Source organism: Opisthocomus hoazin, chromosome 5 (assembly GCF_030867145.1).
Source record: "Opisthocomus hoazin isolate bOpiHoa1 chromosome 5, bOpiHoa1.hap1, whole genome shotgun sequence".
In the NCBI taxonomy this organism is placed as follows: domain Eukaryota; kingdom Metazoa; phylum Chordata; class Aves; order Opisthocomiformes; family Opisthocomidae; genus Opisthocomus; species Opisthocomus hoazin.
In genome coordinates, this window is record NC_134418.1 from 43,174,030 (window position 1) to 43,199,900 (window position 25,871).

The following is a 25,871-nucleotide window of genomic DNA, read 5'->3' on the forward strand; positions in this document are numbered from 1 at the left end:
AGATGGGCAGCAGGGAGGGAGAAACAGTCCCTGCTGAATGCCTGTAGTACCAGAGATACCAAAACAGGCACCCAAAGACAGATCTTCAAACTGTCTAACCAACTCTGAATGAGAGTACCATGGAGTACTATGTGTCCCCCTTTGACATTTTTATTATTCTGTTCTGAATTATTGGGCTTTAATTCACCAGCTTGTGAGAAAAAAAGTTGGCGGCTCTTTTTTTTTTTTTTTCTTAACCTCCAGTTGTGTGAACAGTGTTATACAGACAGAAACTGGCATAGGTAAAAGATCTATTTATTTATTATCCTGATCGTGCAGGTTATTTTGTATGCTACTGCCACTACTTGTGAGGCCTTTGCTTTAAGTCCCAGACAATCCTACCACCCAAGTTAAAATGATTACCTTCCTTCCAACATAGCATCTACTTCAGTTCAAGGCTGTTTCAAATTCATTTACAGGATATTAGCAGGATAAAGCTTTTCTCTGTCTAAAACTACAGCGAAAACATAGAATTAACATTTTTGTGATGGTGCTTGAAGTTCATATACCCATCTGCTCATTTATTTTTTATGTTTTTTCCAGATTTTCTGGGCTTTTCACCATTCTTTTGTGACTCCAATTTATTGTTATCTTCAAATACGGTTGTATTTATGTGTTAATCTTCTCAGCTTTCAGATCAGGTATGTGATACGAAAGCACTCAAAGTTGCTTATGTTTTAGTCTACAAAAAACCTCCTACACCTTTACACTAACAAGTTAGTTTGTCTAAATATCAGGGCTTTTTTTTTTTTTAAATCAGGTTTGCATCGGTGAAACTTTTCCAATGTACTACTCAATGCTATTCTAACATAATAACGATTTTACATAATTAGTTTGCATGTATCTAGTAATTTACTGTAGCTTACACACTTCTGTATTTATTGGAGACATAAAAGAAAAAAACATGTTTGAAATGCCAACACAAATGAAATTTAACACAGAAAACTCAGAACTTTTTCATGATAAAACACATAGTTATGAAAGACTGCACAGGAGTCATTCACTCACTGAAATACTGCAGAGACCAAGAGATTTATGCAAGCTAATGATACATACAAAACAACACACCTAATACATCACACTACTCTAGCAATTTGCAAAACCAATCCTGCATCTAAGCCATCTCAGTCCTCTGCTCAATTACTCTTTGTAAATATTACTTTTTTCCTTTAGAATATCTATCTTTGCCAAAAGACAAAAGGATCCTACATGTGTAAACCTACAATATTAATCTAGACATGAAACAATCGAACAATACTAAATACTAAGGTCAAAAATTCTCAATTACAGACTTTAAACATGATTGTTTACTTATCTTTGCAAATCCAACATACAAATAATTTGTGTTTCACATAAGTGCAAGATACGATTCAGTTCCTACTTTGCAGGCTGGCCAGAATATTTTCTATTAGCTTTGCATTGATCTTTGGTACATATTATTTGAATGTTGTGGATACATTTTTTAAACTCTTATAGAAACTACAGTGCAGTACTTAATAATGCAAATGATGAAAGTCTCTTTAGAGAATAACGCATCTGGATTCATTTTACGACCAAAACTTGTTTGCTCAATGTTTTTTTTTATTTCTCAGATTCAGATAATCAGAAATCTTTACAACTTTTAATTACACATTCCTGATAACACCAGCCTCAATTTCTGCATAGTTGTAATTTAGAATGAAACATTAATTTATTTATTTAGCACAGTAAAGATTTTGTCAGATATTAGTGGCAACTGCCATGAGTCCAAACCTGCTTGGCTGTTTCTTCTATTTTTAATAACACTAGCTAATAAGAATTGCCATCTGTAACAAATAATTATTCTGCTTTCAGAATATTTGTCTAAATTTTATACAAATGATTTACTGAGTGTGTAAACATTTAAAAAAATTTCTTAAAAGAGACAATAACTTTTTCTTTGACACAGTCATAGAATATGGTTAAAATTTTCATCTTTATGAAAGCCTAAGAAGTTGATAAAATAACTGTTATTTACCTTGGTCAAATTCTACAGTCGATGAAGTGACACTCGCAAGGTTTTACATATCTATCTCAGAAACTGGTAATTAGTGACCAAACACGCAGCTGCAAAGACCTCGCACGCAAAGGGACTTACCCGCTGGCACGCTGCTGGCCAGTTCTCTGCGAAAGCAGGACTGGGCCTCTCGCGCGTTTGCAACTACCTTCAGAGGGCTCTGTGCTGCAGTTCCTGGCTTAGCCCAAAACGCAAGGGACATGCAATAACCTCCACATACCTTCTCATACAATCCAGCGCCCGAATAAAGAAGTCTTTGTGAAGCTGATGCTCGTCCCTCAAGATGGAGCACTGCTCCAGCGTCACTGACATGGATGTCCGGTCTTTGGCACTTTTGCAACAGGTGAAACGGACTCCATTCAGCTTGCGGCAAATCTGAAACATCGGCAGACGTGAAATGATTGCCCTTTTCACACCTTGCGCTCTCTACACACTAGGCAGACTGTGAAACCGTCACAATTTTGCAATCACAATGCATACAGAGAACTACAGTATTTCTCAAGAAAACAGCTATTGAAAGGTAGTAACTCCAGCCTGAATCATACGGCTGCTGACGTGCGTCTTTGCAGTTAAACCAGTTCTTAGCGCTGGGGTATTCTCATATTCTAAGGATTATGGCTATGCTGGCCTGACACAGTGCCACAAAAGGTGAAAATGTTGTGCTGAAAAGAACTGTAAATTCATCTTTTGTTTATAGATCAGCAGCATTAACACTCTATAAAAACAGCACTAAAAGCTTATAGTTACTGATCTATAGCCTGTTTCCGATTTGTCCAAATGACACACTTTAAAAGCAGACCTTCAGGGCTTTCCTTAGCAGGACAAGCCTGCAAATCTCCTGCCCACTGAGGAAAAAGCAGCCCTTATTGGTTTTAGGAGAGAGATGCGCATAATCATGTACTGCAGTTGAAATCAAGTCTCTCTCCTGCCCACTCAAACACCCCCCAAAAAGTGAAGCAAGAAACTGATGGTGGACTCAACAAAAACTATCTACTGTTCTTAGTCCTAAGCATTTTAAGTGAGTCACTAAAATGTCTACATGTACCACAGCTTACCAAACCACTGCATCCAATTTCCTGAACTTCACATAAAAAGTATTTGAGTTAGCCTAGACTATGAAAGGTAAAGTGGCTTCATTCTTTTCCTCACTTTCTGTGACAACCACCCTATTCAATTAAAGCTTAATTGTCCGAACACCTAACAAATGTTGAAAAAATGAATAAAAACTTTGAGAAGTCTTTTTTAACTCAGACTCAGGAACTTAGAGGACTAACTCCTCATGAGGGTATGGATTCAGACACATCTGAATTTAAATATAGTCCTTATTTTCAACAAGTGAACTGTTCAATGCGTGACCCAGGACAACTAAAGCTTAACACAAATGACTGCCATGGAACGCCCATTTTCACTGTACATTTTGACAAAATTATAAGGAATAAGGGAACCACGACATACTGTTAGAGATAATTTCTCACCTTAAGAATCAGTTTGGCATTGTATCAGCTCATTAGTTTATACTTTGGGTTCAAACAATATTTTACTAGAAAAAAGAAAAATTTGAAGGAGAGCTGGTGTGCTCAAATATGGGTCTACCTTTCCCCGAGGTACTTTGTCCTAACAAAAGGCCCAGCTTTTCTTGGTCCTATCCCTGGACAATCATAGCTATAACAGTATAAAATAAGAAAATATTTACCAGAATAGGGCAAGGCAGTAAATTACAGCAGTTTGGGCTCATCCTCAGGAATGTCTCAGCGTGGTTATCAAGTGTTTACTTGGGATCTTTCAGGATGAAACTAGAGCATGATCTCATAACCTCACTTCACCACCAGATAAGCACTTTTATATCCATTCATTGCATTCTCAGAAATTCTATTAAAATGGATGGCCCAGACAATACTTACAGTCTTTAAGGTCTTTGAGATATGGTGGTAAGGGCGATTTCAAAAGTCAAATACAGGGAATTAATTGATTGAATCTTAACTTTGAACCCAAAGAAGTACAGGCTAGTAAAGGAGAAACTGCGAGTATTTCTTCCCTCCTATAATTCAAAATTTTAAAACTTAAATCTGTTTAAAAATTTTGAAAGTTGCATTGGGATTTAAATAAAGTACTATAAGACTTTTTTCTAAAGAAAGTATAAAGCAGGGCTGATAATGCTGCGAAAGAAGTTAACTGCTTAACTGAAGAGATTAATTCTCTTGACACTAGTCTCTTCTGAAGTCCATGAGTCACTGTAACTATTTGAAGTGAATGAGTCATAAGAAAATAAACCAGGTTATTATTCTGGATGAGTGATGGCCTCTGATGCGAGGAGGGGAAACTAGATCCCAAATCTGGGCTGACAGCATACACATAAAGTGCTGGCTAGTGCAAGTCAGTTTTGAACTGAGTAACATTCTATGCACAGCAGGCAAACGCCCATAACCACAAGCTTATTTTGCACTGAAGTTCAGCACAAATGTCTCAATCATTTTAAAGTGGATTAAATAGAAAACCGTGGGTTAATTTAAATAAACAAATTAAAAACCCCTTGGATTATGATTTAAGGAGAAAGGTAGGTTAACCTGACAGGCTGACCCAGATAAATGCTCAGAATGACTGTTCACTAAACAGCAGCAGTTAAACATTTTAAATCATTAAAATGGGAAAACACAATGCTCTGACACTCTAGAAATCTAATAAGGGACGATGCCAAATATATGGTAATATCATGATATCAGAACACACAGTTTAGTGTCCAGCCTGAATTTTATACTGAACTTTACTCACTTCTTCCCCATATATATTGAAGATACAGGAGAAGGAGAAATAGACTTAACATTGATTAGAGCTTTAGAAAGTCTCCCTTAGGAATACAGATTTAAATGATTAGGATTGTGATTAAACTTAAAGAGGGGACAATAAAAACATATAAGACCATGAAGACTAAACCAAGGATGAATCAATACTGTGATTGTTTCTCCTGATATAAGACAGAAAATGAAGGGTGCAGCTTAGGAAATAAAAATATATAACATTTAAATCTCTGTCCAGTTATATTTAGAATAAGAAACATTTGTGATACCAGTTTGCAAAAGCTGATGTTTAAAATGCAGATGTATTCTCACAGTCCCATTACAACAGGGATTACATGCAGATGCATACCCGTGTAGAATCTCATACATCTACTGCAATAACAAAGTGATCTCCCTACAGCAGGGAATCATGCCTTTCCAATAAGTAAATGTAACATTGTATAACAGTGTGCAGATGGGTCCAGAATTACTCATTTCAGAAGGTTACAGTAAGGTAACATCAAGAGAAATAGAATACAGTGAAGGAAAAATCTGAAACAGTTTGTATGTCCAAAGAATGCTTTATATCCATGAAATTATTTTCAGGGAATCCTGAATAGATGGTTGAAGACAACTTTCTATATCCAAAGATCAAGTAAATTCTGTCGTACTCTTTGTAGCTCATTTTACACTATCCTATACTGCTTTATCTTGTGCTTCTTTAAAAAGCAATGTTTCATAGTAATTTCAGAGCTAGTACTGCAAGAAAAGCTTATATTTTTACTGTCAACAGATTTATACTGCAATAGCATGTGATAATATTCACTAACCACAATGCAAAACGTTATTAGCAATATAAAAAAAGTTACAGCAGTGTTATTAATACAAAGATGTAGTTAATATTTTCTTATTCCTAGTGTTAATGAAAAGCCATGGAAAATTTTATTAATATTTTGTACCAAATATTTATTTGCCTTGAAGGGTATATGCAATTGAAAGTTCCCCAAAACACAAGGTCTTGCTTCAAATTTCAGTAAATACCAAAGACTAAAGTCTCTGCTTGTATAAGTGGGCAGACACACCAACGGTACTTTTCTAAATCTGAGACAATTATCTGGTTGAATGTCACATTCTTGAAAACTTTGAGCTCTTTATAAACATCTAAGGATGGTTTTGTTCGGTCTTTTTCTAACATGTATGTGCAAAACCCACAGAACTGGGAAAGAACAGCAGAGTAAGTATTGTGAATAAAGCAAAGTAAGTATTATCCATTGTTTGATAAACATTTTCCTTTGTGTTCTCACTGTGTCTGAATAGCTGCCCTTTGCATATTTAGCTTATTTGTGTTGCTGTCAGTGGTATTTTGAGTAATCAATTTTTGTATTACCACAGGATGGATATGATTTTAAATAAAAAAAAAAATTAGATACTGTAACTGAATACTGTATTGTCTCTCTCATATAAGGTGATATATTTACAGCTATGCACGATAATCCAAGGAGTTGATTCTGCCCATACTGGGGATGAAGGGATACCTCTGCCTAAAAATAGGCTCTGTAAGTTAAAGAAAAAACATGCCCCAAACAAAAAGCAAACCTCTTGTACGCTGTTACATAAGTCAATGAGATAAATGAAAAATCCTGCATCAGGGACAAAACAACCCCAAGCAGCAGCACAGGCTCTGCAGAAAAGTGAGTGGAGGGTGTAGGGGACAACAAAGCGACCAGCACCATCTCCTGCTTTGAATTCTAGCCAGTTCTACCAGTTAAGGAAGTGAGAAAAAGAAAGTACCTGTAATTTAAGTGTAGGAAGAAGAAATATATTCATGAGTGGGAGGAGAGACCATCAGAATGGAAATGTTAAAGAGCCATTTCAGCATAGCTACCTACTTTAATCATTGAGTTTTCCAATCATATACTCAAAATCAATTCACTTACAATATCAGCAGGCATGTGAAAATTAGTTCATCATCTGAACGTATTTGAAACAAGAAAGCTTACCATCGCAGCCAGCCACATGATTTCTACATTTTTTCTCTTTTTGGCCTGGATATTTTGATGGAGATTTTCTAGCAATCCCTTTAAATCATTCTGTTCTTGAAAATGTGGTAGACCTAGAAAAAAAAGGGTTATAACGTTCCTCATTATGATAAGGTTGATGATATGGTTTGCTGACTAAAGAATGCCCATATTAAAGAACAGATCTATTATTTACAGCCGCCTTTGGAAACACAGGATGAAAAGCAAGAGCTAAATATTTAGAGAATAAGCAGACCTCCTTTCTTTCAAACTATTAGGTTGTACTCCCTAAGATCTTCACCATGGAAAATTAAAGTGTCTTCAAATTTTATCTTCTAAACAGGTGGTGAAAACATTCAAATCTTTGCTGTAGCTCTGTTACCTATGATTATAGACATTCAGTGTAAGTAGAGAAATAACACTGCATTAAAACCTGCTTCAATGGGATGATTCTTTAATTTTTAAGCCAAAATATTTTGCTTTTGTTTTCAAAATGGAACATCTGATTTTTGTTTTAAAATAATGCTTTCATTCCTAATGTAACATAACAGGAGGGTTAAATGGCACTAAATAACCCCTCCCTTCCCCCTAAAATCTAACAAAGGTGCCGAGTTTCAGCATCCGTGCAAGGACAGGAACGACTCTCACACACATTGATGCGATGCACAGTCGGTTCCCTTTATTATTCCGCTTGTGCGGTTATATTCATTTTTCATATCTGTACACGCAATTACGCTTATTCGGATAAGGCTATAGACATAAATTACACACTGTTCACACGCCCCACATTCCCTTATGATTGGTAACTATGCACTAACGCCAATAGCAACAGACAGCTTCCACGTCCTTGAACACATCTTGTTTTTGCTAACCCACATCATGTGCACTATCAGAACTTTCTCAATGGCTATTCTTAGCTGTCTTTTCCAGCGACCTGTTCAGTTATGCTAACTGTTTTGCTTAAGCGGCCTAGTTGTGCTAACTCTCAAGCTACATCAACCCCAACACAAAGGATATTTCTCAGTCTGAAATTAAACGGGACTTTAATTTTGGAATAGAAAATAAATTCAGGTTTACTTTAAATCCAAAATTTTACCTACTTGCCTTAGGTATGGCAGCTGAGCTGAAGTTTTATTAATCATAGATGTCTAGAAGGAATTCAGGAGTAGGAAATGTAATTTGCTTTTCTGTTTTGTGTGTATGTATAGGAGGGGTTTTTTTCCTAATGCTACCTATATCTTCATTAATTTTGAAAATCAGTAGAAACAACCAAAATCTGTTTCTCAAAATGATTTCTTCTTATGATAGTGAAGTAAAAAGAAATTTGATAATGCTTATCACCAAAGAAAGGCTCAAAACCAGCTGAAACAAAATTAAATCAAATTGATAAATTGACATATTTCTTTTTTTTAAAGAAAAAGCAGGATGTTCCATCCAATGAAGCAGAAAAAAACAACCCAAGCCCCAGACCCAAAACCAAAGACTAATATTCAATTCGAAGAGTGAAAAGGAGGCAACTACTAATGCAGGTCAAAATCCATTCTCCTAACCTGATCACAGCTGGAATGATCCCTCTTATCAACAGGCTTTTGCCTTTTATCTCTAATGAATTCAATAGCTTCCCTTATCCATGATTCATAGTAAGAAGTAATTCAGATATACTCAGAAAGAACTATTCTAAAAATGTCTATGTTGCCTTATCCATACTGCGCTGTCAAAAAGAAAAAAAAAGCTGAAAAAGTACATTGAAACTAGTTTTGTAATAATCTTCATGACGATTGTTTTATGTGTACTACAATTCCTGATAATACAATTAGATAATGCAGAGCATATAAAAATACATCTCTATTACTATTACACTGCAGCTGTTTCTTTAAAACACATAATATACAATGAGTACTCTAGAAAGATGCCTCCAAATTATGAGAGTGTATCACTAGGTAAACATCTTAGTGCTTCAAAGTGATTTTCCTTTGGTTCACAGCAGAAAATGCATCACCTCAGAGCGATGACTTCACCATAGGTAAAGCAAGATTCTCCTAATTTATAATATTGCCAAATGAGCTGCATCCTGACTGGCTGTGATTGATGGCTTAAATTCCTTGTGTCACAAAGCAGTATCAAACTCTCAAATCATTCTCGTAGACTATAAGTGGGAGAAGTCTGGAAGCACAAAACAGACTCACCGACTTTATGTTGAAAATGCATGTACCGCTACATGCGTTATGATGCTATGGAAGAAAATATTTGCTTGCAGGATTTCTAAACCTTGCCTGCATCCCTCTTCTCACATGGGACAACACATTGCAACACTGATGTTGCTGTGGGTGTTGGGTATCAAAACAGCAACACCAAATATCAGTCACGACATAGGTTTCTCCGATTTTATGCTTTCAGCTGTTTAAATTGAGTTCTAAGCCATCCTTTTCAATTAATTATGTACTACTAAACAACAATCATACATTGTTGTACCTTACTATTATTAGCTATTCTATAAACACAGTGCTATTTTGGTGCCTAAACCAGAAATACATTTGATTGGTATTTTTGGTAGGAAACTTTCAGGGAGCGCATTGTTATTTATTGTTTTCAGAGTTTCCTATTAAAGAATTAAAGAGACTAAGAAACAGGAGAGTGACAGAGTGCATATTCATCTAAAAGAAGACAGAAAGTCAGTGTTCAGCATATGCAGTTACACGCAGCTGAAGACTTCTAATAATTGGGAGTAGAGAGAAAGCTAGAATATTATTGGAAAAAGGAATTACAGAGATGAGAGGAAAACTAACAGCAAAGGTGGTAATACCTTTATGGGAGTGGAAAATTGAAATCTTTGAAATGGAATGTACAAATGAAGCCACAGGCAAGTGAGGCTGCCTATGGACGGCGTATGCAACAGCATGGCCGATAGGGCTGTGAGTCCTCAAATTCTGTCTGGCTTTAGGAGCACTATTTGTAACTAACAGCTTTGTCAACCAGCTCCTGCTATTATTTTGTAGCACCGATCTGGCACTAGAGGAAACTACCTGGAAAGGTGTGACAAAACCATCAATGAGCCATCAATACTGAATGACTCCCACTTGGCTACAACACCAGGGCTGCTGCCAGTTTGGATGGAGGTTTATCTTCCTAAGAACTTGAGCACAGAGGTGAAGGAACAGGGAAAGAACTGAAGTTCTCCTCCCACTAAACAACTTGGCGAGCTTTGCTTGTTTCCAGAGAGCCGGTTTAAAAGGCACATTCCTCGAAGCCAAAAGAGTAATTCCGTATAATGGCAGGGAGCTACTGGGAAGGGCAAGGGAACCAGAGGTACTTTGTGTTTTGTAAAAATTTGGACAAAGAACGGACTCAGATCTTAGAGGTAGGAAAAAAAGTAAGAAGGTAATAATAACCAGAAAAGACATGCTTAATTAGACAAGTGTAGTTCTCAAAAGCCTGCACAGTCTGGAAGAATTCCAGGAATACTGTGTGGCTCACTAATAATCCTTCTGCAGGAAGACAGTACAAGGTTAGTTTCTGTTAATGAAAAGCAGCCGATACTATCTGCATACAAATTTTTGCTTTTGTGTAATGAGATCCATTTATGAGGTAGCAGATCTACCTTAGACCTAACCTCAGATGAGGTTAGTTTTTCAGGATGCTTTCTTGGCAGGATTCCCCTAAATTAATTCCTAACTTCTTGTATGAGTTTCTCTGTAGACATCCTAGAAATACTAGAGATGTGGGTGGATGGATGGGACTGCTGCCCACCATTTAGGAACAGAGCTTTCACTTCTGTCAAAATTATTAACAAATGAAAATCATCCTGATACAAAAAATAAACATGTACACACATACAGTTACACTTCAGATACAACTTCAAGCACATACATGAAATGGGTAATTTGCAAAAATAATCAACACAAGATGTTCTGTAAGAGAACGGAAGCTTTGCACAGGATTCTAACCAGCAGTATTCACCCTGAGTTACACACATCCTGCAGGATGACAGATCTTTAGATTCAAAAGATTCACCCAAACCTTACCCAAGGGGAAGGGGCATAGATCTCAATGCAAGCTATTTAAAATCAGGCTGTAAAATCTAAAACATTTGGGAATATATTTTAGGCATTAAGACTACTTTAACAGGATTAGATTGATATAAATGGTCTTTTCAGTGTTTGCTTTCAACAGAGTAACAGAATAGTAATGTTTATGACAACAAATTTCTGTAAAATTGGATTATAGGGCCTATTCTAGTGGAACCGTGTTATTCATATCAGTGACATTATGATGTGGCTCATTGCTTGTATTTGCATCTGCAGTTTTCTCTGTGGTTTGCCATACCCTAATACATATGCAAAGTAAGAATGGTGGGAAAGACTGAAACTGATGAAAAATCCCACTGAGTATTTCTGTACAAATATAGTAGGTACAGACTGTCCTCTACTTGAAATATTTAAAAGCATATTATATTAATAATTTAGAAGAGCTGTTTAGTTCATCATTACTGTGTTTCACTCTCCCTGTAGTTTCTGCTATGGCCTTGGGCCTTCAATCACTACTGACTTCAGCAGGGCTGTATACAGGCACAAAGTGTTTAACTTTATGGAACAACTTACAGGACTGAGGCCTCAATCTAAAAGTTGCATCCTGATATTATGCTAATATTACTAAATTATAATATTTCACTTGTCGAACCTTTTCAAAGCCATTTGGATATTTCATTATTTTGTACTCACAATCAGGAGGCATTTTTTCTGTAAACAGCTTGTAATATTCCTTTAGAAGTTCTAAGTTTTCCTGGTTAATGTTTTCCTGCAAAGTGGTATCTCCAAACCTATAAAAAAGCACAGTAAAATGATGAAAAAAAACCCAGTGCTAAATTAACCTTTAGAATTATTTCTTTGCATAAAGAAGTAATTTTGATTTTTTTCCTAGTGTTGAATGTACTAGATTTTGTCAAATGTACAGTTGTTAATCTCTCATGCACTTTGGAACTAGTATTAGGGAACAAGATCATCATTCATGGATAATTTTTCCAAGAACCTATGGACAAAGTAATTAATTTACAGACAAACATTCAATAATGCACACGTTCTCTTTCCCTTCACCAATCCTGAATAAATGCAACAGCTCTTAGTGGGAATTTCAAATGGCACCACAGGCAGAGAACACCAACTCCTACCTCTCCTACTGCTGCTGTTGCTTACGTATATTAATTTCTACCAGAGCTGGACAATATTGAAGCCACACAAGATGGAGTAAACGGAATTACCAGGTGGAAAACCTTCTGAGGAACTGATTTCTGCTCTGGTCTTAGAATATTTGCCATAAATAGTCAAATGGATTACTTCTCTGGACCCTTTCTGCCCTACATTGCTCCTGACCTGTTAGTTATCTTGGGTTCTTGTATCTAAAGCTAATGAGAGAATCATTTCTCTCCTATTGAGCAGTGATTTCACCATTAAGCTTCACAGGCTGGCTGGCTTCAGTCGCCTGCATTTAAGCTTGCTGCTGCACACAGACTTCAGCAGTCGCTCCACAGTGCTGCAGCTGGCTCAGGAGCACGGCCTGCGGTTTCTTGCAGCAGTCAAGTCTGCTGGGAACACATCACCCAATTCCTCACTATCCTGCACCTCACAGAAAACCCAGACAACATCAGGATGTCATTATGCTTATCCATGAAGTGAGTATAGCTATATGGGAAAAGAACTTTCTCTCCGAGGCCAAGATTTCTACAACAGTCAAGTTCCACACAAGCTACACATGGGCTAAAAAAATTCCTCAAACCCCTCTCCTGGTACCTCTACTGTGAGAGTTACGAATGAATGTAAAGACAGGAACGACCCTTAGGTAGTTAAGGCCAAGTTTTTGCAACTCCTCTCTAGAATAGCCTTGAAATGAAGGAAACGAAGACAGGAAAGTAAATGGAGGAGTACAGAGAGGCACGGACAGGTTAAGTGAGAAATTCAGGTAGACAAAAGGGGACACAAATCAGAAGTACTACATGTACTGATACATCATGCAGAAGGGCATCAAATATTTAAATAGTCCAAAGAGGGAAAAGACTCTCCTACTTCCTCAGTAGCCACTGCTGCAGTCACATGAGAATATATCTTTTAAACCAGATATATTCTGTGCTTTATTGAAAGAAGAGCCAGATATTTATCACAAAACCTTATTTGTATTCTCATATTCATTTTCCCACAAAAAAATGCTTTTTACCAAAAAGCATGTGCAGTGTTTCCAATCTCACAGACAAGTGTGCTGCTTTAGGAGTTAAGCAATATATTTGAATTGTCTAATGTTTATACCTGTAAGTCCATGTGGACAAGCTGTTTCTGCATGGAATAATTGAACATGATTTGCTTGATAGAGATGTTAATATATAACTATATTTACAAATATACATACATTAGTTTTTCATTCATGGCTTGCTTTGTGCACAATGTAAAATCACCCCTGTGAACAATGTCACCATTCTTCCTGCTGCTCCAATGCAAGCCAGACAGCTTTTCACACTGACTCCTCTACAAGTCCCCATACATCCAGGCTATTTCTAAATCTTGTCAAATCTTTCTTCAGAACGTTTGTAACTTATAGTTCTTCCTTCCTATCCCACCCATGTAAGCTCTCACAAACTTGCTTTTTGGTTACTGCATACTCTTTTTCTCTGATTTTGGAAAAACGTGATGTGTCCTAGTTACAATTGTCATGACTGATTTTGTTGGTTTTGTATGCTATCCCTCTGGTCATGTCACCTCTCTCACAGCATCACTTTTCCTTTCTTTATGGCATTAAGAACTAGCTATTTTCATTTTCAAGAATGTTTCAGGTTCTCTAACCAACTACTCAACTCCTTCACTAGTAAAATGCCAGTTTTTATTGTCTTCTGATTCAGCCTGTCTCTCCCATTTCAATTTTTTACCTTAATTTTCTCACACATCACCACTCACAACTTGGAGAAGTCTCCCATAAACACCCATAAAGCTACCTGACAGCATGTCTTAGAAGTCTTCCTTAAAAGACTCCCTTTACTCTGCTGTCTACAAACAACAGGACACGAAACTCCTGTTGTGCTTAACATCTTGGCTATTGTCCAGGTTAACAGTTTTTCATTGTCTCTCTGTCTCTCCAGCTATACTTTTGCTTTTGGTTTTGAGTTTGTAGCGAAGGTAGAGATCTGTATTACATCTCTTGGATGCTCCGATAATAAAACCAGTAAAAAAAAAGTAGCTGTCTCATTGTTGCTGTCTACCTTGCAGTTTTAGCCCTGCACAAACTTGGTGATTTAACACGACCGACAGACACCTTTCTTTTGGAAGAGAAAATTAATAGGCTGGTGAAACCTTGACTATTATTGTACTAACTAATTAGTTTCCAGCACTCATTTCAGAGGATTAATATTAACACACCAGAACCTTAACATCAGCCTTCCTGTTTCTGCCAACGTATTACTAACATGTTCCCTATTACTAACTGCCACTCCTCAGCCCTGGAAAAAAGCCCTAAAAAGCTGAGAAAAATGATCTCTTTCTAGTTTATGACTTCTCCAGCATCTTCAACCCAACCTTTAAGATAATAATTTCAAATTTTCAAACTCATGTTTGAGATGGCTAAAGTACTGTGTGCGAACAAATATCTACATGCACAAAACAGAAATCCATGTTTTATCTGTATCCAAAGGAAAATTGGTGTTGAAATAAAGTCCTGCATATGGTCATATCTTCACTTGGACTTCTAAATTATTCTGCCCTGCTTCACAGCTTGAGCTTATTTCCTTTAATACTTTTTAAAATACACACCTCGTCAATGTAAGGTGGACCAAAAGCAAATAACAAGATTTATTTTTAATCCTGAGAGATATCCTGTACTAGCATAGCATACTTGGACAGAAAATGAAACATGATTTTTTCTGACCTCTCTGCAAGTGTTTGCTGTTCATTGATTCCAACATTAAAGAGCACTGGATACATGCGAAGTAGCTTTCCTTCTTTAATCTCTTGTGGCAGCAACTCAAACATCTTTGCTGGAAGCTGGACCTCTATAACGTAATGTTCACTAGGAAAAATAAAAAGAATAAGGATATGAATATTGATTGGTTTACTTGAAATTATAACATCCCTAAATTACAGAGAACATGTAGACTTGTAAATCAGTTCCCCCCTTGTCCCCTTAATTGTACCGAACCATAAAATGAGATGATTCAGCTTGCTTATTTTAAGAGCATAACCAAGCTACATGGAAAAAGACAGATATGTATAATTATACACTCTTGATACTGACTTCTTTACTGAAGTGAAAATAGGACTAAAGATGAAAGCAGTGAAAAAACTCTTCTGCTACCAAAAAATCAATGAGAACACAACCCTTAAAATGCATCTTGCTGAATAACAAGAACAACTAACTTCCTTTCAGAAATCACAAGTTGATCCTGTATCCACTCTAAATGTGATATGAACAAAAATCATACACAAAAACCCAAAGCAAAATTCCCATTTTCCTCAGTGGCTGAATTTTCTCATTGGGGATAGAAAGCACCATCAATAACAAAATTGACTCTGTGAAGATAATAATTGAAGGCTCATTACACAAACATGAATCCTGGTTTAGGAGAAGGGTTATGATATATAGCAGTTCTGGTTTTATATTTGTGTTCAGTCTGACTTTATGAGAAAACATGTTACTGTGGCTGCCAGCTCAAAATCTGATCATGTGGAACTCTCAAGTTGAATTTCTCCTGTCTTTAAGGATTGATGCCTGACCCCACAACAGAAACAATGGCAGGCTGTTAGCTTAGTTTTTATTAGCTTTTTTTTCTGTTATTAGAGCAATCAGTCTAATAAAAAAAGAACAGACTAGAAGCAAATCCATTTGTCTCCAGGATTTGGCATATCAGTCATTCAAAGAGGGCCAACTGATAATGAAGACTGAAATTTTCTCTCCTGCAGAGCACATTTGTTGTACCACCAAGAAGGAAGAGTATTGCAGCAACAGGAGAGAAGGAGGATCTGTATTTTACCTACAGAAACCAAGCCTCGGAAGTCACACAACTTTTACATGTAAATTTAAGGTGGAAAACTGTTTGCACCTATCAAAATAATCTATTATGAAGTCCCTCCAATCCTCATTTTGATCAGTCATGTGCTTGCTAAAGAATTAAAATACGATCTGGATTACCCATGTGTAGAGCTTGGGGCGAAAAGGCAGAAAACCTTGAAGAAAAAGGGCAGTTCCTGCAGTAGCTCTGACACCCCTGGCAAGCTGGAGGGATGAGCAGCACTATCTCAGAGTAGGTGTTTGGATACACAGCTCCAGCTTAGCAGAGCTAGCAGTCGTGTTTGAACCTCTATCCTGCCCATATATTTGAGAACAAAATAAAACAGATCCAGTACTGACTTGTGACTGAAAAGTAATTACATTCAGCTAGGGCAACAGCACATGCTTTGTTTTGGTACGGCCTAGAACTGGTGTGTAATCTCTGAGCAAATGCCAGATGCTCCCTATTGAGGGGGGGTTATCAGTTTTGAATGGAGGATACACAGGGAAGAAAAAAAAAATAAGTGAAAAAAGTGAAATAGTTCTACTCCCCAGATAAGTCTATTTGGTTTGTGTTTTGTTTAATTAATTCACCCATGTGAAGGAAATGGAGAGTTAGCAAGGATGACAGTAAAGAAGCCTGTACAAATGACCTTTGCATAGCAGCATTCAGTCTCAGCCTGCATGCGAGTAATCCTAGCTGCTGTCAAGTGCTACCAGAACATTTTTCTGTGATGGAGTGCTTTCACGAGGTTGAGAAGAAATGTTGGTTTAGTCTAATTCAAAGAGCATATGCTACAGAACCAAAATTCCACCAAATCACTGCATTGCTACACGTCACACCCCCAAAATCACTACAAAACTTTCAGTGTGTGAAAGAACGTTAAGAAATGCTGACTTTTAGACATGATAAATTAACATCAGTACCATTGGAGAGCTTCCTCTTGTCTGTTACTTTTTTTCTTTTTCATAACATTTTTTGAGGTCTCAGAGATAATCTTTGGTAACTTTTAAAAACCTGTAACCAATTGCACAATTAAAACAACCCACTTCTAATCATGTAAGGAGAAGGCTATCAAGCTGTCTAGAAAATCCAGGAATGGTACTGAAGTCAGGTGGGGAAAAAAAAAAGAAAAATAATTCAAAGTAGTGAAATCTAGAGGACTTGTCCGACATTAATTTACCAAAAATCTTACAGGTCCTATGCTTCTACTTAAGCAAGAAACAGTAATAACAGCAGTGAATTTTATTGCCATATCTTTTCTCTCTTTTACTGCTAGACTCAGTGCATAGCTACCAGGTGATTTTGGCATGAGATGGTTAAGGTGGCTACTACATTTTCCAATGAGAAGAAAAAATCAGTACACCATTTTTAACATTTCATGATCTCTCAGGAAAACAGGGTGGAGAAATCCAGCATGTTTAAGAGACTAAATAATACAACTTATTCTCTTACAGAATGAATTGTACAAATTTAGGTATTAAATATTTAAACATACATGATTTCACTAAAACAGGACTGCTTAAGAATATCCCTTTCTTTGACTTTATTTGCCTTATTCTCTAATATTTGTTATCATCACATATGAAGACAGACAAACACTTGCAGTCCTTGTGGAAGGCTCCTAAAAATTACCCCCACACAGCTGTGGGCTACAGACCATGCAACTACTTGCAATTGGCGGAAATTGCACACATTCAGTTCATTGCAATAAACGCAAACCAAGTCATTTACATGCACCTTTGCTTTGCTTTGTAACAGATAAAAAAAAAGCACACAGGGTCAGTCAGTCACGCACCTCAGCTGGAAGGCGCTTTACCCAGCTCTTCTTTGAGCTAAGTGACAAATTTTTAGATCACTTCAATGTGGCTGTAAGTGCTAGTCCAATCGTGGGCTTCACTGAAAACATGGTATCAAACCCTGTTTGATATGTGCACAATCAAATACTTTCTATCAAAGAATTTATAAAAGTAAGCGTTAACTACTTTTGCCTATAAGAAAAGAACCTCAGTGCCTGAACAGAACGTCACTTCCCCTGGATGGTCGGGGTCAGGCACTGACATCAGCAGGTTAGCATACTGCTAGTCAATGCCATGCTCTTTGGATTGATTTGTTTGTGTACACAGAACCTCAGTCTTAAGCACTTCCCTAGAAAAACAATTACAAGTGAATACTCCGACTCTGCAAGATAAGAAATTGTAGCTTAACCTTCTGTCTTCCATTTCTACAGTTTTTTAGTCTCATTCTATCAAGCCACACCATATAACAACTGAAATGATCTAAAAATTGTGGGATTTTTAAACACTTATTAGAAAATAACTAGGTTTTCCACTGCCTTCTCTTTTTATGGTTGACTTCCAGTGCTGTCTGATAGGTGCTCTCTCATCACAGCTCTAACAGGAATAGGACTCCTCCACATAAGCCTTAAAGATTTTTTTTTTGTCTGATACCAATACCATCCAGTGAATACTTGCCAGTAAGTACTGTGCAGCTACCACAGGCAGAAGCTCCTCTTCCTAAAGACTGGCTACTCCATCAATCCAGAATGCCTGACGCAGCTTAAAGCTCGAGTATCTTTCAAACCCAGGACCTCCTAGCGTGACAGTTCAGTGTACCGCAGTAATAGCAGTAAGCGAGTAAATGTAGCTGTTGGGTTTTTCAAAATTTTTCACTGCTGTGATTTACAAAGGATGTCTTTCTTCTGTTTTATCTACACACCATAATTATTCTTAATTATTCCCAATGTGTTGCCTATCATACTCCGGCCTTCCTGCTATTTATTTCAATCCTTTCTCGGAAAGCCCATAGGATGAGAGTGAATCATCCAGAATAATTAAGTAAATCAGTGGTGAAAGCCCCCTTCAGAGGAAACAAATCTTTTCAAAAAGTTGCTGCTTTTAGCTGAATTTAATTTACAGTCATCTTAAGAATAATGATACTATTAAGAAAGTGATTTCTGCAAAAGTAAAAACATTTGGAGCTTCAGAACAGAATAATAATGAAGATGAAAAACCCATTCTTCCTGTGTAACAATCTTGTTAACCCTCTTATAGCCACAATTAAGGAAGTATTTCTGTCTATGTCTTGATATTCAGCAGTGCTTATGTGAGATGCATAACGTATTAGTGGCTTTATGCAAGGATTTCTGAGGTTGCATGTGTCCTGTGTGAACTTCAGCAACTAAGATAGGCTTCATTTTTCAAAAGTGACCACTACATTTCAGCATCCAACTTTTTCAGTTTCCATCTTAAGACAATCAAGGCCTAACTCTTAGAAATGCAATTTCATTTGTCACACTGAAATACAAGTTGTGGACACCTCAACACCAAGATTTCTTCAGTTAGAGGCCACTTTTGTAAATATTGACCTTGTCACATTTCTCTGATTCAGTATTTATACACAAAAAACACAACAGAAACTCTGCACAACCCCGATGCTGTTTTGATTAGTTTGTATTAATAGTTGGAACTTTTTGCTTTTCATCAGGAAAGTAACCCAGAGCCCATATTACTACTAGCTTTACAAATCCCTACTACCTCATTACATCTCCCTTCACCTCACACAAAGTAAAACTACTGCACTTTCCATATAACAGAATTCAGCAACAAGAAAACCATTATGTGGCTTTTCATGTGCTACAGATTAAAACTACATTCCATGGGCTCCAGGAAACAAAGTTCTTACCGCCTTCCAGTTATAATAGGCAAAAAATCTTCTGATTTGGCTTCAATAACTTTAAACATCACTTTCTGCAAATCTGAAATTCCCACAGCCATGTCTTCTAGCATCCCTGCTTCTTCACCTATATGGAAATATTACAGAGGTTATTAACAGAGTAGACAGATCACTCACTGAATAGGTTATAGTAAAGTAATACAGGGATTATATTTTCCACTCTGTGCATCTAAAAATCACAGCCCTAAATCCACATTAAAGTAACCTACATAAAAGCAGACTGATTTTTAGAACTGCTGACGATTCTTTGTGGCCTAAATGAGTATTAAGCACCTCTGAAAATCAGCCTGCTCTATAAGTGCATAGAATAATCTCAGAAAAGCCATTTTTGTCTATTCTGAAAGCATTTTTAAAGACTGTCCTGCTGATGGAGGACAAAGGTTTTGAGAATAACAACGAGTATCATGCAAAAGGGAGCCTGGAAGCAATCTCCAAGTGAGGATCTGCAATTGCCTGTGCCTTAAACAGCTGCGAAAATGCTAAATCCCTCTACTTTGGTTAAAGTCTCCAGTTTGGGGAAGGATTCCAATACATCTAGTTCAAAGCATTTTGAAACAGAAGGCAGTTTCTCCCTCCAAATGTCCTTTTTAGTACCTATCAAATGATGGCATCTGTAACCAGCTAGGAATTAAACAGTTTCAAGCCGTCTTCACATCATCATTATTGGTGTGGTCAGGGAAGAGGCTGAGAGTCAGTAACTGTTTAAATCTGCTGTTTGGGTTAGCTTTATAAACCTGCTATTTTAGGTCAGGCCAATGCCTATACAAATGGAGAGAGCTTTTATTAAAATGAGCAGTTCCACTAACTGTACTGAGGAAGGAGTCTCCTGTATTTTAAGACAATGTAGCTCAGCACTCTGCATGGAACAATTAGCAACTAGTACTCTCAGAGGAATTGAGAACAAAATAAATGAGTAATTCTTGATGAAGAATTGAAGCATACTGTCTCCTAAGTATAGTATTTGTTGATTCAATAAGCCAAATTACTGGAAGCAGAACAGACATTAAAATAAGAACCTCCTGGGTCTGGGTGCGTAAGGAACTTTGTCCAATAACAATACTTACTATACGTACTAAGAAGTCCTTCATATTGCACAAGCAATCCAACAGTATGAAGCTGTTGTAAAAATCCTTGATCGTGTAAACCTGTGTGCAATTTGATTATAAAGCCACAGACCAATCCAGTGAGCTATAAAGACAATAAAAAATGCAGCATTAACACATGCACTGTTATAACATAGTTAAAATGAGGTTTGCTATCATTATATGCAACAGAAGTAATATTTAGATATTTGAGAAAACAGCATAGGTATTTCTGTTTAGTAACTACATACATAATTTCATATTATTATTGAGGCATTTTTTGGTGTAGAAAGCAGTGAAATTATTATTTTACATTAGATAAACTTCATTTGTTTTGTGGGGTTGTGTGTTATTTATGCTGACACAAGTGAGACCAGAACTTCCACTGGCAGGCTATAAACACATAAGGCTATGAATTATGATGCATTTGAAAGTAGTTAGGCACCTAATGCAACTGAGTCACCTTACCAATCACACCCTAACTCCTTAATTATATTAGCAAAAAAACAATAACTTAAGGGAAAAATTAGACAAATCATTTAGAGAAACATCTGTTTGGAAAACATCATCTATAGGAGAAGATAAAATGAACTTCAGTTACTTACCACTAGAAGACAAGCCTGAGAAGAGACATGCTAATACTCTTCAAACACATAAAATACTGCTACTAACCAAAAACAAATAATCTATTCTTCATTTCCAAGACAGGCAGGAGAAAAAAATATCTAGCTTGGATAGCAGCAAGGAATATACAAGGCTAGACTTCAGAATCTCATATAATCTAGTAAGACTAAACAGAGCTTTATGGATCCTTCTTTGTGCAAAAGGGAGACGCGGTAATCTTTTCCAGTCCATTGCAGACCTACTTCTCTGACTCGAAGATACAGTTACTGTGGATTTCCATTTACTATTAACTTCTCTATCGCATTATAAAATATTTAGGTGTATGTAACGGAAAATATATGAAAAAGTGGTGTTAAATTGGAAAAAGAAAAAACCCAACACCACCAAAAAACACAAACACTGGCATTAATGGTATGCTTAATTATAGCAACAGTAGGAGACAAGTGACACAAGACAACCTACTGCTTGACTAAAGACGATGTCTCTTCTTAGGGTCAGCATCAAACACTGTGGCAAACCACAGGCAAGTTCCTGGAGCAGAACAAACGCCATCGATTGCTTCGCCCTGGTCACCACCTCTCCCATGCAGTCCTTCAGTGTAATCACCAGGGGATAAAGCTGTTCATACCAGTCACCTAGAACAAGACAGACCATCTGTTCCAAAACAGAAAACTTGCAGTGAAAATCCTTTTTGGAGTGGAAGGAGGTCTGCGGTGGCTGCGTAATCATACCACAACTTAAAATGACCCCGCAGCTCTATCCTAACCTTTGTGGTGCAGCAAACGCCACCGGAGAATATGCTTAGAGGTAGGACTCCAGCTTACCACCAAGACTGGGGCTAAATCCCTGGCCTGAATCCAACTATATCCTGAAAAAATGACTTTTTAACAGACCTAGCTTCTCTGTAAAACTTGTATTAAAGTGTCATAAACAGAGCATACAGGGATACATGTGAAAACTCATTTAGCACAAGATGAATACAGTGGAGATGAAGATCTGTTCTTTACAGCACTGACAACTTGCTATCGAAACAAATGAAGTACCATTTAAAAAAAGGGAGGAAGAACCTATGTTTAAGAAAAAGTGGATGCTGGAAGGCAAAACAGAAGAACAAATAAGTTTCTGGAAGGATACTATCTGTTTAATATATAGGCTGGAAAAATACTAAACTTCAGGTCACATTCCATCTTCTTTTAGCTTTTTTCTATATTGTTCTCTTTAAATATTTATAAATATTGAACTCTTTTTAGCTACTTTGAGCAGAGAAATTTAGAACTATTTTCTAATATGTTTTGCTCTGTTAAAATATCTGCTGACAATATCATAAAAAATAAGTTAGTGAAATGATTGAAAAACGGGACTCCTCAATACATTGCAAATGAAATGAAGTGATAACTAGGAATGGAACAGCTTACTCAAACTTGCCCAAGCACACAAGCTGTTCCTGAATTTTTCACAATTTAATAAAATCACACCTGCATTGTAGTTGTGTATGGTTTTGACTATGCCTCTAAGTTGAGCTAATAATAATAACAATAACAACAACAATAATAAAATCACCCTGCTTCAGAATTTACATCTCAGTTTCATTGTTATAGTTTAAATTGAAAGAGAAATCAACATTCCAAAAGAAACCATATAAAAATAGGGAGTAACTGTCTTTATGCAGTCCATCACTGACTCATATCTTCTGTAGATTAGTGCAATTAAGAATCAATGATAATTAAAACCTCTTCCATTTAAATTGTAATTAGGTGGAAGGAATCAGGTAACATTCTGAGTCAGGCCAATGAAAGACTCATTAGTCACTGAAGCAGTTCTTTAGGCAGGAAGACATAGCTGCCTGTTGCAAAGTCAATTTGGCTGTGCTCCAGAAAAATATGTAAATGAATAAAACTGTAGCCAAGAAGACTGGAGACAACTTTGAAAGCCAGTAGAAACTGTGAAAAAATAAGGTGCAGGAAAGAGGAAACAGGAGCAAGGACAGAGCAGTCACAGAGAACAACTTGGGTTCCTTTGCAAACAATGTCTTTGTGGTCAGAACACAGTCATACATATTTAAGCGTAAGCAATACAGACTGAAGAACCATTCCCTGGAAAACAGCAGTTATGAAGTTAGAGCCATCATGAACCAAACAGAACATAAGCCACCCCCAGTTTCATGATCCAGCAAAAAGAGGCGATTTTATACACGCCATTGGCTAAGAGAGCACTGATACACTGCATCTCAAGGTCTGGTGTACACATTTTAGAGACCACTGAAACAAATGGAGAGCTTGCAGAGGAAAGCTACCAAGATTTAATCTCCTTAAGCCTATGAAAAAGGCTGAGCAGCAACTTGATTTCCCCTCTTCATGAGGAGAAAATAACAAGTACTAACCAGGATGTTGATTGTAGTGAATAAAAGCAAAAGAACAAACAATGGCCGGAGGCTGCTGTAAGACACAGTCAAAATTGGAAATAAGGTAGACAACAAGGCATGACATACTGGAAGTCAGACTAGACAGGCCAGACAATCTAAACACTCCTTTCAAATCTTTAATGATAGTAATTTATTAAATGATTCAGTAAATAAATGCCAAGGAAAGCAACTGCAGCAGAATAAGATCAGAACACATAATGCATAGTGAACCACCAACAGGACTGTATGTGATAAGAAGAGAGTTTGTTGTCTGCTTCTGACTTGAGCAAATAATGAAAAAGATCATACCTGGCTGCTTTAAATTAGAACTGAAGGTACAACTAATAAACATCTGTTCCACTTCCACAGGAAAGCAGAGCTGAATGCAGATACAGCCAAGGATCTTGCAAGTACACCGACAGCCAGGGCAAGAGAGAAATAGCTGAATTTATAGAACTTGCCACACTTTGTGAACCTTCTATTACCATTTCAGGTTACGTGGATAGGGCTAAAGAGCTTTACTGACATTCTTCTTCATAGAAGAGGGGGTTCATTTACTGGCCACAAGTCATGTAACACTTATATCTGTTTCTACTGAGTAGCCACTTAACCAGTCAATCTGCACTGTGTATTTCTGCTTCTTTAGGAACATAACTTTGTACTTGTCTTTACTGAACTGTATCCTGGTATTTCAGTGCTCCATTTCATCAAGATCCATTCTAATCCTGCTCCCACGGTGCTTAAAGCCTCTCCTAGCTTAAAGCATCTGCAAATTTTATGAGCATCATCCATATTTCATAAGCCAAGTCAGTAATTAAAATACTGAATAATACTGGACCCAGAACAAATGTAAGTGGATTCTACTTCATGCAGCCTTCCAAGTTGGCAGTAAACAACTGATAGCTACCTCCTATTATGATGTTCCAAATTATTTTGTACATACCTTGAAGTAGCTTCAACATCATTTTCTCACAAGGATTTTTTGGGGGAGACTACATGTTTGGAATACTAACTTCTTAACATAAGTAATTTTTGTCAGTAATAGTTGCATTAGGAAGGAATTCAGAGATTTGATATTCTTAAGGCCATTTTTTCATTAAAGGACTTATGCTAAATGTATTAAAAATAAATCCTACCGAGTATTTATGTCCCAAAGAATACAGAATTTTACTTACATGTATATATTTTGCTTTACATAAAACAATGAAAATTCTAAGTTTGTAGGAAACCTTACCCTAATGACTGAGGAAAGATAAATTAATTTATTATGGACTATAAATAGAATTGTACTTGCCAAAAGAAGATAAAACTATACCTTCACGTGATTAAGTTATCCGTAACAATCATCTAGTCGTTGCTCACACTGCGAATTCTTGCTCACAATTAGTAAGGATGACCAATCCCCCAGAAGGTGGAGCTAGTTAGCAAATCTAAGAGCGGGACTGCCTTGTCTCTTGAAAACAGAGTGTCTATGAATGGACCAGTATATCCTCATGTTTGTCCCTTTATTTCAAAGCAAGTTTAGTGTGTTAAGACCAAAATAAGAGATGCTTCACACAGAGGTCTCAGTAAAAACAAATCTAGAAAAATAAAAGTATGTAGCTGCTCAGTCTTTGGTCTGTTAAAATTGCCATATATCACTTGTTATGCAGGATATCCTGTTGCAAACATGCAAGAATATAAATCAGGGTCATTCATTAACAATGCACAAAGCTCCAAATATCCATCAGAAGCACTTAATTATAACAAATACTGCAGCTGTTAAGTTGTTCCTTGAAACCGAGAAACACTGTGAAACTGAAGTTTATGAAATGAAGAAAAGTTTGTATTTTGAAGTTAACAAGTACATTCAGCAGAATTTGGAAAATAAAATTGTCTTGTGTGCAAGTGATAAATATGGAATATTAATAAAATTAATAAAGATATATTATTCGTAAAGGGAGCTTTAAAATCCTGGTCTAAATTCAGGTTTAGATTATCCTGATCTAACTTGCCACAACATTGTTGATATGCGAGGATACTGCTTGGCTATGAGCTACTGCTTACAGGTCTAAAAGAGTTTGGAGAGGTGCAAGATGCCCTACAACTCCTCCTTCGTGAGAAAACTGCCAGTCAGCTCAGAATTAGTTGTTGCTGTGAAGAAG

General features: G+C 36.8%; 1 protein-coding gene across 6 annotated transcripts in view; it reads right to left on the reverse strand.

The window, feature by feature from the left end:
* Window positions 1–25,871, reverse strand: part of INPP4B (inositol polyphosphate-4-phosphatase type II B) — a 346,018-nt gene that overhangs the window by 33,091 nt on the left and 287,056 nt on the right. For all 6 annotated transcript variants that reach the window (XM_075421031.1, XM_075421033.1, XM_075421032.1 and 3 more), the window contains 7 exons: window positions 21,789–21,961; window positions 20,685–20,808; window positions 19,570–19,687; window positions 14,766–14,906; window positions 11,585–11,682; window positions 6,849–6,961; window positions 2,295–2,449 (listed from right to left, as the gene is read on the reverse strand). In XM_075421031.1, the coding sequence (XP_075277146.1) occupies window positions 2,295–2,449; window positions 6,849–6,961; window positions 11,585–11,682; window positions 14,766–14,906; window positions 19,570–19,687; window positions 20,685–20,808; window positions 21,789–21,961 (922 nt within the window). The remainder of the gene's footprint in view (window positions 1–2,294; window positions 2,450–6,848; window positions 6,962–11,584; window positions 11,683–14,765; window positions 14,907–19,569; window positions 19,688–20,684; window positions 20,809–21,788; window positions 21,962–25,871) is intronic.